The sequence below is a fragment of the Eubalaena glacialis genome, chromosome X (genome assembly GCF_028564815.1).
Source record: "Eubalaena glacialis isolate mEubGla1 chromosome X, mEubGla1.1.hap2.+ XY, whole genome shotgun sequence".
In the NCBI taxonomy this organism is placed as follows: Eukaryota; Metazoa; Chordata; class Mammalia; order Artiodactyla; family Balaenidae; genus Eubalaena; species Eubalaena glacialis.
In genome coordinates, this window is record NC_083736.1 from 44,075,847 (window position 1) to 44,096,018 (window position 20,172).

The window sequence follows — 20,172 nt, forward strand, 5'->3', positions numbered from 1 at the left end:
CCCACAGATCTTCCATCACTTACCCCATATCCTATCACTCAACCCCACAGACCACCTATCATGTACCCACAGATACTCTTCACCCTACAGACCCCCATCACTCATCCTGCACTCCCTGTCATTAACCTCATAGACCTTCAGTCATAAAACAAATGGGTACTTGAGGAATTTTGAGGAGATGACAAAGAATGAATAATAAAACTGCAGATACCTGGAGACTGGCTCCAGGTAACCTGTGCAGAGCAGGACTTCAGTTTAAATCCTGGTTCCGCTCGAGCCTACAGTGTAGCTTTTGAGAAATGCCTCACTGTTAAGGCCAAAGCCGTGCTTCACTTTCTCACCTCAGATCCATCACTTACCTCATGGTTTACTTAAGGCATGCTGGCCTCCGTGCTCTTCCTCAGACACACCAGGCACAGCCCCACCTTCCGTCCATTGCACTGTCTGCTCTCTGTGCCACTTACTATCCCTTTGGTCTAGAGCATGTTTTCCCCTTTCATTCAGTGCTTTCATCTGTAAAATGCTGATAATAATAGTACCTATCTCATAGGGGTTTTATGCAGATTAAAGGAATTAATATATTTAGACTATCTGGCATACACTTTGTTGAATGGAACAATGAACAAATGAAAGAGAAAGTCCTCCCCAGCACTATGGCAAGGACCTCCTTTTTGAATTCCTTGCTTCCAGTATCTTTCCTTCCAGGGCTCTCTCCACAACCAAGACAGGGACATCTGATCACATCATACCCCCATCTAAGACCTGTGCTCCAGGGCCCACAGGATAAAACTCCAAGCTCTAGGCTAATGTTTTGCTCATTCCACCCTATGGTAATTTTAATGAGAAATAGACTTTCAAACTCCCTGTTTCCATCAGAAAATCCAGCAGTGCCACAAAAGTGTTTTAGAATTGCAGACTTCTCTAAAAAGGTTACGTTAAGAGTAGCATCCATACAATACTGCAGCAACAGCTGGAGTCCAGGTAACTTACAGGACTCCTTTGTGAGAAATTACATCTGTAAGGGCAGCCTGTATTTTGTCCAAACCATATAGATGTTATACAGTAAAGTGAGGAGAATGCCTTTTTGCGTTTTGTGGTACATAAAGTTTCTCAAAGGAGTCTAAGCTATGTCCAGTATTCAGCTGATATTTGGTGGACACACACCATTTAATAACAGGACCGATCTCAACGTGTTGTAAGGATTCAATAAAAAACAAAGGCAAACTTTAAAAAGCTAGGACCTCCAGAGAGCATACAAATGGCTTTTTTGGGTAAATTACTTATTGAAGTATAACATGCGGGCAGAAACTGCAAAAATCATAAATGTACAGCTCCATGAATTTTCACAACGTGTAAACTATTTTTTAAAAGATTCTGGAAAAAGGATTATTCTTCCGTTCAGCGGATTCATTTGAAGTGAGGAGCACAGGCGTTTGAAATAGATGACATCATCTCTAAGCAGAGACGCGAGGCGACTTGGGGCGGGATGTGGAGCCTTGACGTCGTCGCGCAGCAGCTTCCTTTCCCCGCCCAGTTTTCTCGCCCGAATAGGTCGTCACTTTAACACGCACCTAGGTGAACCCGGAAGCAAACTGCCCAAACAACCAAACCAAGGACAAGGGCGGGGCGGGCCCTCAATAGGCGCCTGCACACTGGCTAAAGTGAGGCAAAATGCCCGGCTTTGGGGGGCGGGGCTCCTGGCAACAGCACACTGTGCGCACGCGCAGAGGCGACCTCCACCCTGTGGCAGGTGGGGGGGTGGGTAGGGTCCCGTGGCGGCCTCTGCGCCTGCGCCCGGGCGCAAGGTGGGGCCGCAGGCGCCCGCATTCTGGGGTGTGCGCAAGGGTAGGGGGCAACGGTCAGCTGTCACCCGGAGGCGGGTGGTGGAGGGATGGCTACGGCCTCTGGATCCTCGGACTTGGCCGGCTCCGGAGCGCCCCCGCCTGGTGGGGGAGCCCAAGCGGCAGCTGAGGAGGAAGAGCGAGAGGTGGTGCGGGTCCGAGTCAAGGTGAGGCTGGCGGCCAGTCGTCCAGCCCGCCCAGAGCTCCCTGGGGAAGGGAAGGCGGTGGCTGTCTTAGGCTGGAGGGCGGGACCTGAGAATTGGGGTGTTACGTGAGGGGCGAGGCTTGAGGGCAGAGTGATGGTGGCGTGAGTGGAGGGTGGGGGAGAGGCTGGACCTGGGAATGCGAGGGCAGGGCATGGGGCGTGAGGACTGCAAATGGAAAGGTAGAGGCCTCTGGAATGGATGGGTGGAGATTGTGGGTAGAGAGGAGGGGCTATAGGGCTGGAGGAGGGGCCTTAATAGTTGAGTGGGGCCTTGAGGAATGAGGGAGACTGTTGCTGTCTGAAAAGGAGCCGCTGACATCAGTCAACATATGTGTTGAGAGTGCACTTTTGTGCAAGTCCCCACCCTGGATGAGCAGACATACTCGTCGGGGAGACAAACAGCTCAATAAATGAGATGCTTCAGACACTGGTAAATGTCATGGGGAAATGACGAAAAAGGTTCGGAACTAGGGAGTTACTTTAGCCAAGGTCGTACAGGGAAATCCCCAGAGAGGTACTGAAGGAGCAGAGACCCAAATAAAAAAGAGTCAGGCATATGCATATCAGGGGGGAAGAGTGTTCTAGACAGAGGGAACAGCAAGGGCAAAGGCTGGGAGGTGGGGATGAGCTTGGCATGTTCCCTTAGGTTCCCATGTTGCTGGAGCCCAGAGAGCGAGGGGAAGAGTGGTAGGAGGTGAATCGGAGAGGGAAGAGAGGGGCAGATTGTGAAGGGCCTTGGGCGTGTACTCTTGAGTAAGAAAGCTGTTGCAGTGGTTCCAGCAGGCAGTCAGTGATGGTGGCTCAGACTAGGGTGGTGGCACTGGTGGTGATGAGAAGAGGGTAGATTCTGGCGAGAAGTGAACAGATCACTTCAGTGTAATAGAGGAAGCTCAAAGGTAGAGGTTTGGGAGTTCAGAAAAGAGAAGATGCCTGAGCTGTGAGTGAGCCAACTGAAGAAAGTGGGAAGGACGTACCAGACTGGGTGATCTGCATAAGCAAAGGCCTGGAGCCAGAATGTGTTCAGAGTAACTTCCAGGAGTTTGGTAGTACCAGAGTGTAAAGTTCAAAAAAGCTGACTGGAGAGAGGCTGGCTGGGGTCCTATAGGTCCACCTGTTGGGGATCCTGGGGTTCCCTTTGAAGAGATTTAAGCAGGGGAGTGTTGTAGATAGATGTGCTAGATTGGTGGCAGCGTGGAGGACTGGTTTAGTGAGGGCCAGACTGGACATGGTGATCCAGGCAACCATCATTGAGGGGATGTAGAAGAAGGATTGGGTGCCTGGACTATTGCAGTAGCCCCCTCACTGGAACACTCCTTTCTCCTTTGTCCCCCACATACTGTTCATAGAGCAGCCAGAAGGATCCTGTTAAATCCTGAGTCAGACCACATCCCTCCTCTGCTCAGAACCCTCCCAAGCCTCCCCCACCCTCCACTCAGAGCAAAAACAACAGTTCTCCCCATGGCTCAGAACTCCCGCCTTGATCTGGTCCCTGCCACTCACTCCATGTCAGCATGGTGATGTGACCCCTGATGGCCTACCCCTGTCTTCTCTCCCCAGAAATGTGAGAGCTTCTTGCCACCTGAGTTTCGCTCTTTTGCTGTGGACCCCCAGATCACCTCACTCGATGTGTTACAGCACATCCTCATCCGAGCCTTTGACTTGAACGGGTGAGTAACGGGATGCTGGGGAAAACCAGTGGGCCACCCACCTCGACAGCGGTTGTTTGGCATTTTTACTGTTGTTGTTTGGTAAAGGGGGAGGTTGTTTTATTATTAGTAGTAGTAGTATTATTTATTAGTATTAAAATAATCCCACAGTGAACAAACAGCCACATACATATCTTGGAATATTTGGGGAAATCTAGTCATAGGAGTAATATTGCTGAGTTAAACGGTGTATGCTTTTTTTAAATTTCAACAGATGTTTCCAAAATGTTCTCCAGCTAGGTATTACCAATTTACAGTCTCACCAGCAGCACATAAAATTCCTGTTTCCCTCACACCCTCACAAACACTGGCTACTAGAAAACACTGGAAAATTTGCCAACCTGATAGATGAAAAGTAGTGTCTCTTGGGGGCAGGTGTGATGGTTATTTTGTCGTTGTTATTTTGGACGAATGCACATGGTAACAAACTCAAAGAATACAAAAGTGATGGGTATTTAGGATGTTTCCATGGGTACAATGGTTATCACATAACATACTTCTTTGCATAGTTGCACAGGTGTATCTGAAGAACAAATTCTTAGTTGTTATTTGACTTTTTGTGCATAAACATTTTTTGTTGTGAAAAATAACATACAGATTGCTTTTTTTTTTTTTTATGCACAAGGCTGCTTTCTTCCCACTTCTATCCCTCAGCTACTCTGTTACCCTCCCTAGAGGGGACCACATTACCAGTTTCCAATGTGCTCTCCAGATACAAGCAGGTGTGTATCTGCTTCTGTTTGTGAAACAAAATAGAAATAAACGATCTGACCTCAGGCTGCCTGAAATCCTTGGCACAGTGCCCAGCACACAGTAGGAAGTTGTTTTCAAAACCATCTATCCTCCTCGGCTTGTTTTGGAAACTGTCCCTGAGGCCTCCAGGGCACTGGGGCACTGAAAGCTGCCATGTCTCCTCTGTCCAGGAAGAAGAATTTTGGTATCAGCTACCTGGGCCGGGATCGGCTGGGGCAGGAAGCTTATCTCTCACTCCTGTCTGACTGGGACCTCAGCACGGCCTTCGCCACCGCCTCCAAACCTTACCTGCAGCTGCGTGTAGATATTCGGCCCACTGAGGATAGTGAGTACCTGGTGCCTCGCGGGCACTGCTCTGGGATGCCCCCCTTTCCCCGTGGATGACTCCACTCCTCACAATGCACTCCCTCACAGTGGGCTAGGGAGCAAGGAATCCTGGGTCCAAATCCTGGCTTGGCCACTGGCCCTCAATTTCTTTATCTGTAAAGCAGAGATAATGGTATCTTAGGGCCATGATGACGATTAAACAGGGAAATTCATGTAAAATGCCTGGAAAGGTGCATGGCTGCATAGTGAATGCTCAAAAAGTATTAGCTCTAATAACAATAATGATCACATTTATTATAGCATATAATGTAGTAATATATAATTGTATAATGCAATATAATAATAGAGCTACAGTATTATATGTTTCAGTTGTAATAATATTGTAAATATAACAATGCTGATTATAGTCATGGTAATTGTATTTATTCATTCACTCACCCTGCACTCATATTCATTTGTTTGTTCCTTTTATCTCTCAGCCACTTCCAGTCTTCTCATATTTGTTCCCCTAGTCTTAACCTGTACTGGTCCCTGGGAGCCCACAGATAAATTAAGACACGGTCCCCAAAATTTGATTTTGGAGCATACATTAGAAAATAATAGTGTGTCAGTGTTAAAGTTCCTGGGTATGGTAACTGTATCATGGTTATTGAAGGAAAATATCCTTGTTCTCGGGAAAAACACAGTTAAGTATTAAGGGGTAAAGCATCATGATATCTGCAAATAATTCAGCAAAAAAATAAATGTATATATATGGAGAGAGCAAGATGAAGCAAATGTGGCAAAAATGTGAACAGTTGGGGGAGCTAGATGAAGGACATATGGATGGTCAATGTATTCATCTTTTAACTTTGTCATAGATTTGAAATTTTTTAAAATAAAAAGTTGTGGAGTGGAAGACACGGTTCCCAGCCTCGGGGAATTCACAGTGCCTATTTGGGGTGACTGAGGCATTTTATTTTACTTTATTTATTTATTTTTAATATTTATTTATTTATTTGGTTGTGCCAGGTCTTAGTTGCGGCTTGCCGGCTCCTTAGTTGCGGCATGCATGTGGAATCTAGTTCCCTGACCAGGAATCGAACCCGGGTCCCCTGCATTGGGGGCACAGAGTCTTAACTACCGTGCCACCAGGGAAGTCCCGAGGCATTTTATTGATGTCATAATAACATATAAATAGCTAACATGTGTCGAACACTTGGGGCCATTCTGCACACATAATGTTTATTCATTGGATTGTCAAAACAATCCTACAGGGTAGGGACAATCGTTATCCCCATGTTATAAATGGGGAAACTGAGGCTGATAGAGGGGACAGAACTTGTTCTATTCCTACCGTTGTCTTATTTCCCAAACTCCTGCAAATACACGAGTTTGTTTCTGAATTCCTGATCCCCTTACACTGATCTGTTTGTTCAACCCTAAGCCAATTCTATGTTGTTTTAATCATGTAGCTTTATGATATGTTTTAATGTTTTCCTTTTAAAATTTTTTGTTGAATATTCTCATGCACTTACTGTTCTTTTTTTTTCTTTTAATTATTTTATTTATTTATTTTTGTATGCATTGGGTCTTGGTTGCTCCGCACGGGCTTTCTCTCGTTGCGGCAAGCGGGGGCTACTCTTCATTGTGGTGCATGGGCTTCTCATTGTGGTGGCTTCTCTTGTTGCAGAGCATGGGCTCTAGGGTGCGTGGGCTTCAGTAGTTGTGGCACGCAGGCTCAGTAGTTGTAGCGCACGGGCTTAGTTGCTCCGCAGCATGTGGAATCTTCCCGGACCAGGGCTCGAATCCATGTCCCCTGCACTGGCAGGTGGATTCTTAACCACTGCACCACCAGGGAAGTCCCACTGTTCTTTTCATTTAATAGAATTAGCATATCATTTCATTAAAATCCTGATGGGAATTTGATTGGAGCTGCTTTTTTTTTTTTTTTTTTTTTTGGGTATGCCACGCAGCTTGCAGGATCTTAGTTCCCTGACCAGGAATGGAACCCAGTGAACCTGGGCCCACGGCAGTGAAAGTGCCAAGTCCTAACCACTGGACCGCCAGAGAATTCCCTGGAGTTGCATTTTTTAATGAAACTTTTTTTTTTTTTTTTTAGCCACACCACGTGGCTTGTGGGATCTTAGTTCCCCGACCAGGGATTGAACCCAGGCCCTCCACAGTGAAAGCACAGAGTCCTAACCACCGGACCGCCAGGGAATTCCCTAATGAAACTAATCTTTAATTATCCAGTAAATACATTCTCCTTGTTATAAATAATGCTGAAGTCTCCTGGAACCACTGTGCCTAATCTTTTTATTTATTTATTTTATTTATTTTATTTTTGGCTGCATTGGGTCTTCGTTGCTGCACGCGGGCTTTTCTCTGGTTGCGACGAGCAGGGGCTACTCTTCGTTGCAGTGCGCGGGCTTCTAGTGGTGGCTTCTCTTGTTGGGAGCACGGGCTTCAGTAGTTATGGCACACGGGGTCAGTAGTTGTGGCTCGCGAGCTCTAGAGTGCAGACTCAGTAGTTGTGGCTCACGGGCTTAGTTGCTTCGTGGCATGTGGGATCTTCCTGGACCAGGGCTCAAACCTGTGTCTCCTGCATTGGCAGGCGGATTCTTAACCACTGCACCACCAGGGAAGCCCCCACTGTGCCTAATCTTGTTCCCCTACCCTTTTGCCCTGCAGGAGCTACTTCGATCAGTTTGATGTGTAACCTTACAGGTCCTTTATTTACTCACACACACATACACACAGACAAATTAATCTACATATAGAGATACGTAAGTATATTCATATTTGTATATATACACAGACGGTATGTGTTTAACATTAATGGTATCATGCTATACATTAATAGGTAAGTAAGTGTCCAATCGATGGAGCTGTTACAAATATTATTAATGGAATTCTTGGGATCGTGTTCATGACTGTGAAAGCAACAGGCATGTTGTGACCACTTAGATGGCCCAGTCCCTCTTTCAGGGAAGAAGTCAGTTTCTGTCACCTCTACAGTTGGAAGATTACCAAGCCTAGACCATCAACCAATCTGTGCATTTGTGATATGAATCCTCTTTCTGTCATATGCATTGCAGATATTTTTTTCCAAGCTTATTTTTTTGTTTTATGGCTTTGTTTATGGTGCTTTTTTGGTCCTATCAAAAACTAAAATTTGTATGCAGTCTTATACATATATCTGTATTTTTCTTTATGATTTCTGAATTTCTCCTTACTTTGGAACATCCTCCCCATCCACAAGCTTATACAAATATTCTCCTACATTTTCTTCTAATACGCTTATTATTTTCTTTTCTACATATAAATCTCTGTCAGCATTGTGATTAGTAGACCTAGCTTTAAAAAAAAAAATTCCAGACAAATAGGTATGTCAGCATCATTTATTAAATAACCACCTTTTCTACACTGATTTGAAATGCCACTTTTGTCATGTACTGAGTTCCCATATGTCCTTGGATTTATTTCTGGTCTTTCTATATTGAATTCCACCAGTTGGCTCTGTTTGTCTCATGCTATGCTAACACCATATTTTTATCACAGTGGTTTTGTGATACATTTTAATAAGGCAAGCATTGCCTTCCTCCCACTATTCTTTTTTTTTGGCTCTCCTTTTTCTTAACTATTCTTAAATGTGAATTCTTTCATATGAACCTTAAAATAATTTTTTCCAGTTCCAGGAAAAAACCCATTACATCACTGATTGGCATTGCACAATATATATAATTTAGGATTTGGGAGGTTTGACAATTTTATAATAAGGAGGTGCAGTACGTCTAGTACATATTGTGTAATACTGCAAGAAGGGCCTGGGGCAGCACCCCATAATGAAACTTGCATGTTTCTTCAGGGAAGTGTGTGCATATTCACACTTAGTGGGTTACATAAAGACTAGATATAGGGCTTCCCTGATGGCACAGTGGTTAAGAATCTGCCTGCCAATGCAGGGGACACGGGTTCGAGCCCTGGTTCGGGAAGATCCCACATGCTGCGGAGCAACTAAGCCCGTGCACCACAACTACTGAGCCTGCACTCTAAAGCCCGCGAGCCACAACTACTGAAGCCCACGTGCCACAACTACTGAGCCCGTGCGCCACAACTACTAAAGCCTGCGCACCTAGAGCCCGTGCTCTGCAACAAGAGAAGCCACAGCAATGAGAGGCCCGCGCACCGCACCAAAGAGTAGCCCCTGCTCACCACAGCTAGAGATAGCCCACGCAAAGCAACGAAGACCCAACGCAGCCAAAAATAAATAAATAAATAAAGTAAATTAATTTATTTAAAAAAAAAGACTACATATAGTCACACGTCTGTTCGGATCCGGTTTTGCCACTAGATGAGTTTGGGCTTGTAGAAATCCTTTGTCCATTTTATTAACAGGTTCTTTCTTTCTTTTAAAAGTCAATATAGAATATCTCTCTTTTCCTGTCATGTTTTTGGTCTTTTATTTTTTTTTAAACCCACTGAGTTGTACACTTTATTTATTTATTTATTTTTTAATTTGGTTGCACCGGGTCTTAGTTGCGGCTCACGGGCTCCTTAGTTGCAGCATGTGAACTCTTAGTTGCGGCTTGCATGTGGGATCTAGTTTCCTGACCAGGGATCAAACCGGGGCCCCCTGCATTGGGAGCGCCGAGTCTTATCCACTGCGCCACCAGGGAAGTCCCATGTTTTTGGTCTTGAGCGGTGCTTTTTCTGACATTCACATGGCTGCTCTTGCTTTCTGCTTGTGTTTGCCAGGTATACCTTCATGTTTCTTCAATTTTTAACCTTTCTTTGTCACCTAGTTTTAGTATGTCTCTCACAAAATCTCCATAGCTGGATTTATGCTTTTTTACACAATTGACAGTGAAATCTTTTGATCACTTTTCCCCTCCAGTCTCCCCCACCCTCCCTAGCCCTTGAAATGGAAGCTTTGGAACACTTCTCATTCTCATTTTCCTCCTGCTCCCTAACCCTTAACTTCTGGGCTTTGCTCAGACAGTAATTTTGTTTCTTTTTCAATTCCAGGCTATCATTATCTTTTCTTTAGAGTCAGTCGCTTATGTTTCAGGAATCCTAACGTAACAATGTCACAAACTCCCAGTCACAGTCTCTTTGTCATTTTATGTTTAACTGTATATATTAAAAACTTGTGGCCTGTCACCATTTACCCTCCCTTTTGCCTTCCCCCACCCACCTTGAGCCCTTGTAGTCATTCAGTAGTCATTTCTTAGAGAACTTCTTTGTTCTCCTCCAGTAAGGTGCATGGGTTAGATGTATGCTAATGATCAGAAACTTCAGTCGTGGTGGATACGTACTGGGTTGGCTGGATGTGGGACCCTTGGATCTCAGGCCTCTCTTGTCAGTACTCCATCGGTGCTGCAAGCCACTGTCTTGCTTCCAGAGTTGTGGAACAGAAGCCCATCGGCAATCTGACCTTCTTTCAGTTGTAAGCAGCCTGTTCTTCGTCTTTGGAAGCTGGCAAGAGTTTGTCTTCATTCTTAGAATGTGGGCATTTCGCCAGCAGGTGAATAGAGTTGGGGGAGCCCGTGGTCTGTGCTGTTCGTTGATGCATCCTATCTGAGACCTGCCGAGCCACTTCTTCATCTCAGGGACAGTTTCCTTCATATCTGCGTAATTCTGTCTCCACCTGACCCCTTTGCTCCTCCTGCATTTCCTAGGGTTTGCACGTCAGGTCTCCTGGACTTGTCCTCCAAGTCTCTCTGCTTTCCTCTCAAATCATCAAGCTTTAGCTCTGTGCCTTGACAGGGGCTCCTCTCTTTGGTCTTTCAGACCATTAGTGTGACCTTCTTCATTTTACCTGTTGAGTAGTGCGACCTTCTTCATTTTATGTGTTTTCATGTTTTAGAAAGCCCACTCTGGCAGCTGTTGGGAGAGGGTGCAGAGGGGCAAAGGGGAGGCAGGGACTGGTTGGGAGGCAGTTTCAGGTGAGAGGCGTGGTGTGAGCTGAGAGAAGAGGTGGAATTGAAGTGTGTTCTGCATGCAGAAGCTATGGAGCTTGGCGACGGTTTGGCCCTGGGAGTTGAGAGAGTAGGAGGCGGCAAGGACATCTGTCAGGTGTGGGACTTAAGCAACTGAACAGGTAGAGACGCTGTTCACTCACATGAGGAGCAGAGGAGGAGGTTATGTCTAGAGTGGATCTTGGGCTCCCCTTTTGGACCCCTTAGGTTTGCAGTGCCCCATGGGACACCTAAGGAGAGGCAGTGACATCCACTTGTGGCCCAGGGTTTGCTTCCCCCTCAGCTCTGTGGGAGAAAGTACAGTGGACTTCATGGAAATGTTGCTTAGGGGCAGCATTTGCCTGCAAATGACAATGGCTTGAACAAATCCCAGTTGATTTGTTTCGTATAATAGAGTTTGAAAGCCACTGGTCTTTGCTGTTGTCAGCTTAGCAGCTCTGTGGCGCCAGGGCCGACATCTCTCAAGTCTCTCGAACTTACTCAGGTGGCCACTGCTGCTTCAGCCACATGACACTTGAGGTGGGAAGAAAGGATGCAAGGGGGAGTAAAGAAGAGAGAGAAGGGACAGACTTCTGCTGATGTTCCAAGGGCCACAATTGGATAATATCAAGCATAGCATTGTTTCTTCTGTCTAACATGCATGGCATACCTGTTCCACAAATACTTTTGCTAAAATTCTTCTGGGCCCTGGAGTAAGGTAAATGAGATTCACATCCCAGCCCTCCCGTTTCCTTGGCCACTTACTAACTGTTCCAACATGTTTGTCATGGTCTGCAAAATGAGAATGATAATGGTAGTCTATACCAATTGTGGGAGGAGGGCTAGCAGGAATATAAGATTAAGAGTTTGGGCTCTTGAGCTTTGGGCCTGGCCTTCAAATTTCGGCTCTTTCACCCACTTGCCGGGGGGCCTTGGGCAACTTCTAGTCCTGACTGTGCATGTTTCCACATAGAGTGGCGATAATAACAGTGCCTAACTTAGAGGGTGGATGTGAATATTAAATGAGTTAATATCTGCAAAGGGCTCAGAACGCTTCCTGGCACTTAGCCGTACGGAAGTGTTGTCTACTGTTCTTATTGTTTATATTGACGTTAAGCCCTGTCACAGTGCCTGGCACATAGTAAGTGCTTGACAAATATTACTTTATATCATTAAAATACTACTATTAGAGTCTGCCCAGCCATTCTGTGAGACAGTTTCCACAAGAGGATTATTCATGGTTTTATCTTTTACGTGATTGGGATGACATGGGAAGGGAGAGTGGAGTGGCTCATTGCCCTGTGGGTGGCCTGGCTTTGGAGGGAGAGGAACCCGGCCCTGAGGTCTGGGGTTCTCATCCGCATTCTCATACGGCGTCATTCTGTGTGCCCAGGCCCGCTGCTGGAAGACTGGGACATAATCAGCCCCAAGGATGTCATTGGCTCCGACGTGCTGCTGGCTGAGAAGCGGTCATCGCTGACGACAGCTGCCCTGCCCTTCACACAGTCCATCCTCTCTCAGGTGCTTTCAGGGAGCCCCGGGGCCCAGCTGTGATTGGAGGGTAGGGCATCCCTGGCACCCCCGATTCCGAGCATGCCGGTGGGCACCTGCCCCTGGCCTGCCCAGCTGAGCGGTGGCCTGCCTCCCTCCTTCCTTCACAGGTGGGCCGCACCTTATCCAAGGTCCAGCAGGTGCTGAGCTGGTCATATGGGGAAGATGTCAAGCCCTTCAAGCCTCCCCTGAGCGATGCGGAGTTTCACACATACCTGAACCATGAGGGCCAGCTCTCCCGCCCCGAGGAGTTGCGCCTGCGGATCTACCATGGTGGCGTTGAGCCCTCCCTGCGAAAGGTGAGCCTTCTTGGTCACTCATTGGATCCATCACAGCAGTCATGAATAGCTCAAGAGACACATGCGGTGGGCCACACTCTCGGGGGATGGCGTGGAAGTATTCCAGCACAGCAGGCTTACCTTCAGGAGGGGCTAGGAGTCAGAGGCAGGAAGGCAGGCTTTTCCAAAGGAGGGCAGAGGCCGAGGGTGGCTGGGTGGTGATGGAGCCACACGAGGGTGTGGCAGCTCATCTGTAGACCCTCAGCCTCATCCCTTTCATCCCTGGCCAGGTGGTGTGGAGGTACCTTCTGAACGTGTACCCAGACGGGCTGACAGGCCGCGAGCGGATGGACTACATGAAACGCAAGAGCCGCGAGTATGAGCAGCTCAAGAGCGAGTGGGCCCAGCGAGCAAGCCCCGAGGACCTGGAGTTCATCCGCAGCACGGTCCTCAAGGACGTGCTGCGTACCGACCGGGCCCACCCCTACTTCGCGGGGCCCGAGGACGGCCCACACCTGCGGGCTCTGCACGACCTGCTCACCACTTACGCCGTTACCCACCCACAGGTGTCCTACTGCCAGGGCATGAGCGACCTGGCCTCGCCCATCCTTGCCGTCATGGACCACGAGGGCCATGCCTTCGTCTGCTTTTGTGGCATCATGAAGCGCCTGGCTGCGAACTTCCACCCTGATGGCCGCGCCATGGCCACCAAGTTTGCTCACCTCAAGCTGCTGCTGCGACACGCCGACCCTGACTTCTACCAGTACTTGCAGGAAGCCGGTGCTGACGACCTCTTCTTCTGTTACCGCTGGCTGCTGCTCGAGCTCAAGCGCGAGTTCGCCTTTGATGACGCTCTCCGCATGCTGGAGGTCACCTGGAGCTCGCTGCCCCCCGACCCTCCCGAGCATGAGGTAGAGCTCGTGGGCCCCCCCAGCCTGGTGGCGGACACTGGCTTTGGGGGCCACAGGGGACGGCCCGTGCGGCAGAGGCACATGCTGAGGCCCACCGGTGGAGGAGGTGGTGCTTTTGAAGATGCTGTTGACCACTTGGCCGCCACCAGCCAGGGGCCTGGTGGCGGGGGGCGTCTCCTGAGACAGGCCAGTCTGGATGACCTCCAGCAACTCAGGGATAACACAGGCCCCAGGAGGGACCTCCTGGTCCAGCTGCCCCACCCAGCTGCCCTCATCAGCTCCAAGTCTCTCTCTGAGCCCTTGCTGAACTCCTCAGACCCACTGCTTTCCTCCTCTTCCCACCCTGATTCCCCATCGTCTTCATCTCCGCCATCCACCCAGGACGCCTCTCCCACTGGTGACGTGACTGCAGGATCCCCCTTGATGCCAGAGGTGGGCTCCCCACAAGACCCTGGGAAGTCCCTGCCACCCCCACCCCCACTGGGCCTGCCCCCGCCCCAGGAGTTCGGCCGAGGGAACCCATTCATGCTCTTCCTGTGCCTCGCCATCCTGCTGGAGCACCGCGACCACATCATGCGCAACGGGCTGGATTACAACGAGCTGGCCATGCACTTTGACCGCCTCGTGCGAAAACACCACCTGGGGCGCGTCCTACGCCGGGCCAAGGCTCTCTTCGCTGATTACCTGCAGTCAGAGGTGTGGGACTCAGAGGAGGGGGCCGAGGCCACAGCCCCATCTTGATCAGACTCCCTCCAGCCCACTATCAGCCCCAGCAGATATCCGTTCTTTGCCAAGAGGGCCTACACATGAGACCCCACCTCCCTGCCTGCCAGCCCTAGACATGTGGGAGCATAGTGCCCTCTCTCCCCAGGTCTGAGAGTATGGGGCTCTGCTTCAGTACTGCCCCACGGCAGCCACGGCCTCTTTTTTCTGTTTTTGTTGTTTTGTTTTTAACAACTGTACTTTGCACACATGAAGGTCACTGTGGTCTGTGTATTTCTCCGCCTTCTCCCTGGTTTTTGTTGTACATGGAGTCCCCAGGGCCTGTTTACCTGCTGGAGCTGAAATACTTCCCATTTCAGGTGAAGGGCGGCTCCTGCTTCCCCAGTGGCAGGAGAATGGATGCTGAGAAATCAGTTCTAGAAGGTGAGCCCAGGTCGAGGACTGCTTGAGGAGGCCTGAGGCTGTTTTGTGGTAAATCTGTCTGCCTGTAAGGGTCTGGATGATGTCTGTGAATGTATGTTTTTAGGACAGGCCCTTGAGTGAGGGATGGGAGAGAGAGTTCCTGATTCAGAAAGGGCAAGATTCATTACAAAGACTGGGAAGTATGGGCTACTTAGAAACACTGGGCCAGCTACCTCTAGCATTCCACATGTCACCATTTCTAGGATCCAGACCCTTCTCTGTGAGTCTTATGCACTAATGCTAGTGGTCCTGGGCAGGGGTCTAAGGTTCCTATTCTTGTCACTTGCTTTGGGGACAGCTTAAGGGACTGTGGCCTTGCCATGCCTCAGGCTGTCAGCACTAAACTGGGTTTCCAGCTCATGGATACCTGTCTTAACCATTTCAACAATAGGAACCATTTATTTGCCTTCTCCGTCCCACTACTGTGGACAAACAAATCAAGCACTGATAAAGCTCAGGCCCTAAAAGGAGTCACCTACCTATGTGGAGGATAATGATCCAAAAAAGTTCATTTTTCCCACTTACCTTCTCAGAAGGCAGATTCTCTCACAGGCCGAGTGCTGTCCCTCCACAAAAGACATGGCAGATGATGGATGAAGTAACTTGGGGTCCTTCAGGTCGTGGCCTCACTGTGCCAGGTTCTGGCCAGAAGTTGCTGCTCTAGGCAATACTGACAGGTGAGAGGCATGAGGGCAGCTATCCTCTCATCTGTCTCTCCCAAAACAATGTCATATAAAGCTGGAGTTAACTCTTAAAAGGCTCCCATCACCCCCCAGTATTGGACAGGAGGCTGACCACTCCTCAGATGAGGGCTCAGTCACCGGAGGCAGGACAAGACCATTCTGTGCCTAGGGTCTCCAAGACTGTGGGTCTAACAAGTGCGGATAAGGGGCTCAGGCACCCTGGCCCCAGGGGCCATCCAAGATATGGGAGAATCTGGCCCTCTGAGGACCTGAAATGTCCCCTTTGTCAGTAACCAGCTGACACCCTCTGGGTGCATTCTGTGATTTATGAGCTTAGATATTTGAGAAGTCAGACAAGTCAATTCTGTGTATGGCAGCTTGGGACCTCTGAAGGCCAGAGGAGTCCTTTCTGTGAACAGGAGGCTCAGATAACCTGAAGGACAGAAATCTCTATTAGTTTCCGAAGTTACTTGGGACTTCTGGCTCCTGCTAAGATGGCAGACAGCACAAGCCACTGATTCCCTTGCCCAAAAACTACTCTGGAGAAACTACAGAGGGAAACATGAGTTCCAGAAACTAGCACAGCTATGAAGACCTATGAGGAGATGGAAGTTTATCTTTAACTGACCTGTGTTTTGAGTGGTGGATGGCTGAAGGCAGCAAATACAGGACAGGTTAGAGATTTAAGTTCTGGCTGGTGCCTCTCCCCCATGTTGAGTTGCCTGCCCCCTCACTGCAGAAATCATCCAAACCACTGGTACAGGTGTCTGGCGGGGGGGCTAGTATCAGGATATCAAGCACCCTGCTGAGGGGAGGAAATGAGCAGCCAGAGGAGTGATTACTCCCCCACTGTCCCCCTCCAGACACCAGGGCTAGTGGTAACACCTGGGAGATGACCCCCCTCTTAGGGTTTAAAGATGAAACCTACCAGCAGAATTGTTGGGTGGTGTGATCGTAGATGGGAGTGAGAGCTCTGCTTGTGTGGTGCCTGGGACTCTCCACCCTCTGGCTCATCTCCCCTCACACCCCTTTACCCCTTGGACTCCAGGTGATTAACCAGAGTCAAGTCTGGCCTTCAGCCTTCCCTCAGCACAGTTACCAGCCAGAACAGCTGCTCACGTCAGGGGAATATGAGCTCACTGCCAAAAGAACAAGACACCCGGGCAGTATAACGACCTCCAGTGAAAACTAAACTGGCTGTATTAGTTGTCTATTGCTGTATAACAAATCACCCCCAAACTTAGCTTAAAACAACAAATATTTATTTTCTCAGTTTCTGAGGGTCAGGAGTCTGGGAGCAGCTTAGCCATGTGGTTTTGGCTCAGGGTCTCTTCTGAGGTTTCAGTCAAGTTGTCAGCCAGGACTGCAGTCAGCTGAAGGCATGACTTGGCTGAGCGACCCACCGCTAACATGGCCCACTCACAGAGCTGTTGGTAGGAGGCTTCAGTTTTTCACCACGTGAGCCTCTCCGTGGGGCTCCAAACAACACGTGGTCCCAGCAGGCAGGCAAGAGACCGTGACCAAGACAACTGCAATGTCTATTATAACTTAACCTCAGAAATGGCATACCATCACTTTTGTTGTATTTTCTTGGTCACATAGGCCAACCCTAGTAAAACATGGAGGGGAGCCATGCAGGATGTGAACATCAGGAGGCAGGGATCATTGGGGGCTACATCAGACTGGCTACCACACTGGGTGTCATACAGTATCTGAAGCAGAAGTACTGGGACATACAGATGAAGACTTTTAAATAAGTATAATAAGAGAGAAAATATAAAACAGGAACAAGAAATAGAAAAAGGACTCAAAATAAGGTATGAGTATGATGGTAGAAAAAAAGAAACAAAAATACTGTAAATGGAGAAGATGAAATGAGATGTCAGAAGTTTTAATAGTAAGTACAAAAAATATTTAGAACACCACCCTCAATGGATTTTGTTTTTTAAAAAAAAAGTCCAACTGTACACACACACCCACCCACCCACCCACCCACAGGGGATGTTGAAAATGAAAGGATGAAGAAAATATATAGCAGACTAATCAAAGCCCAAAGAAAGCTGAGAGAGACATCCTAATAGCTAACAAAATGAAATTTCAGATAGCAAAACACAAAGAAGGACATATACTCCTTAACAGAATATATGTCTGCCATAAACACATATACTCCTAAGGAGACCTGAACAATACATTTTTAAGCTTGATATATAATTTCATATATATGACACACGTTCCTATATAACCCTCCACTTAACAAATGGAGAAGACTCCTTTTATGCTTACACTTAATTACAAAAAATAGACCCTGTTAGGGCACAAAGAAAGCCTCAATGAATTCAAAAGTATAGATATTAACCATGTTCTCTGACCACAATGCAATAAAATTAGCAATAATGAAAAGCAATTAAAAAAAAAGGCCCCAGGAGTTCCCTGGTGGCCTACTAGTTAGGATTCTGGGCTTTCACTACCATGGTCTGGGATCAATCCCTGGTTGGGGAACTGATATCCCACACAGCACGGCCAAAAAAAAAAAAGGTCCCCATTTTTGGAAACTAGCATTACTAAATAACCCCTGGGTAAAGGAAGAAATAAAGGAACTTTAGAAATACTTAGAACTAAACAGTAAAAACACTACATGCAAAATTTCTGGGACACAGCAAAATCAGTTATTAAAAGAAAATGCATAGCTTTAAGTACATTTATCAGGAGAGAAGAAAGGTTGAAAAATAAATGACCTAAGCATTCAAATCAAGAAGTTGGGAAAACAGCAGAGGAACAAACCCATGACTCCATGAGTCATGAAGGAAATATCGTTAAGGAAGGAAATAAGTGCCAAAGAGAATTTTTAAAGTAATGATAAAGAATAGCAAAATGAAAAGCTGGTTCTTTGAACATATTGATGATAGGCCTCTGCCAAGACTGCTTTAAAAGAATGCAAAATACAGCACAGAAAAAGGGAAAGTATAGACACAAAAAGGCTCAATATTGGAAGCTAATACATTCGAAAACCTTGATGAAAGGCTTAAGTTTCTGAAAAAAATTAAAATGTGCTCAAACTGATGCAAAAAGAAATTGAGAAATATAACAAGTTTTAAGAAAATTTGAAATGATTTGAAAATTTGAAATGATAAGAAAATTTGAAAAGACACTCCATCTCATTGTAACAAAAAGCTTCAGGCCCAGACCCAGATGGTTTTGCAGATGTAGTTCATCAAACTTCCAAGGAACTGCTAATTCCCAAATATACAAATCGTTCCAGAAAATAGGAAAAAAGCAAAAGCTGCCCAACTCATTTTTTGAGGCTAGTATAGTCTTGATTCTAAAACCAGATAAGGAAGATACAAGACAATAAAGTTATAGACCCATTTCACTTATGAATATAGATGCAAAAATTCTAATAAAATATTAGCTACCCGAGTTCAACAGTGTTAGTTTAAAAAAAAATTACAAGTAGGGCTTATCCCAGGAATTCAAACATAATCCAAATTAGAAAATTAATGAGTGAACTACCACATTAATAAGGAGGAGAAATCATATGATAGTCACAAAGCAGAAAAAAAAATTTGATAAAATTCAGCACTTGTTTATGATATTAAAAAAATAACTCAGCAAACAAAATAAGAGTAGAAGAGAACATCTTTGACTTGATAAAGGTTATGTGGCAAAAACAGCAAAAATGCCCAATAGAAAAAAACAAAAACAAATTTTTTTAAAAGAAAACAAAAACAACAAACAAAATGCCTAATAGAGAAAATTTAAACACATTTTCCCTCTAAGATCAGGAATAAGGCAAGGATGTTCCCTCTCAATATTGCTACTTAATATACAGCTGGCCAATGCTGTAAGGAAAGAAAAAGAAATGAGATGTAAATTTTGGAAGGAATTGATAAAAACCCATTTGTAAATGATATGACTGACTACCTTAAGGAACTAACAATGACCAGAAAAACTGTTAGGACCAATAAGAGAGTTCGGCAAGGTTTCCAGATCAACCTATAAAAACCATTTCTCTACAATAAGAAAATAAAGTATCTAGGAAAGAATTTAACCAATACAAGAGACTTCTATAAGAAAAAAATTGGGGGCTTCCCTGGTGGCGCAGTGGTTAAGAATCCACCTGCCAACATGGGACACAGGTTCGAGCCCTGGCCCGGGAAGATCCCACATGCCACAGAGCAACTAAGCCCGTGCGCCACAACTACTGAGCCTGCACTCTAGAGTCCGTGAGCCACAACTACTGAAGCCCGCATGCCACAACTACTGAAGCCTGCGCACCTAGAGCCTGTGCTCTGCAACGAGAAGCCGCCGCAGTGAGAAGCCCTCGCACCGCAGCGAAGGGTAGCCCCCACTCGCCGCAACTAGAGAAAGCCTGCACGCAGCAACGAAGACCCAACGCAGCCAATAAATAAATAAATAAATAAATAAAATCTATTTTAAAAAAAGAAAAAAATTTTAACTCTAATAACAAATACTGTAGGTGATCTGAATAAAAGGAGAGACATCTCATGCTCTTTGCTGGGAAGATTTCGTGATGTATTAGCTATGTATTGGTAACAAATTACTCCCAGACTTAAAACAATAATCATTATCTCAGTTTCAGAGGGTCAGAATTCTGGGAGTGGCTTAGCTGGGTGGTTCTGAACCTGAGTCTCTCATGAGATTGCAGTCAGGATGTGGAAGGGGGCTGCAGTCATCTGAAGGCTTCACTCCACTTCCAAGAAGGCCCACTCACATAGCTGTTAGCAGGAGGCCTCAGTTCCTCCATAGGGCTGCTGCATGAAGTACCAGGT

The 20,172-nt window shown here is 46.8% G+C and overlaps 1 protein-coding gene across 2 annotated transcripts; it reads left to right on the plus strand.

Annotated features, from left to right (window-relative positions):
* Positions 1 to 1,785: 1,785 nt before the first annotated feature.
* TBC1D25 (TBC1 domain family member 25) lies at positions 1,786 to 14,491 on the plus strand. Of its 2 annotated transcripts, none has more exons than XM_061178013.1 (6): positions 1,786 to 2,008; positions 3,604 to 3,713; positions 4,676 to 4,830; positions 12,168 to 12,295; positions 12,436 to 12,624; positions 12,894 to 14,491. In XM_061178013.1, exons 1-6 carry the CDS (start codon positions 1,892 to 1,894, stop codon positions 14,253 to 14,255), a joined length of 2,061 nt encoding a protein of 686 aa, XP_061033996.1. In that variant the 5' UTR covers positions 1,786 to 1,891; the 3' UTR covers positions 14,256 to 14,491. The 2 variants fall into 2 exon arrangements, with proteins under 2 accessions (XP_061033996.1, XP_061033997.1); XM_061178014.1 differs by lacking the exon at positions 1,786 to 2,008 and adding an exon at positions 2,357 to 2,476.
* The last annotated feature ends 5,681 nt before the right edge of the window (positions 14,492 to 20,172 follow it).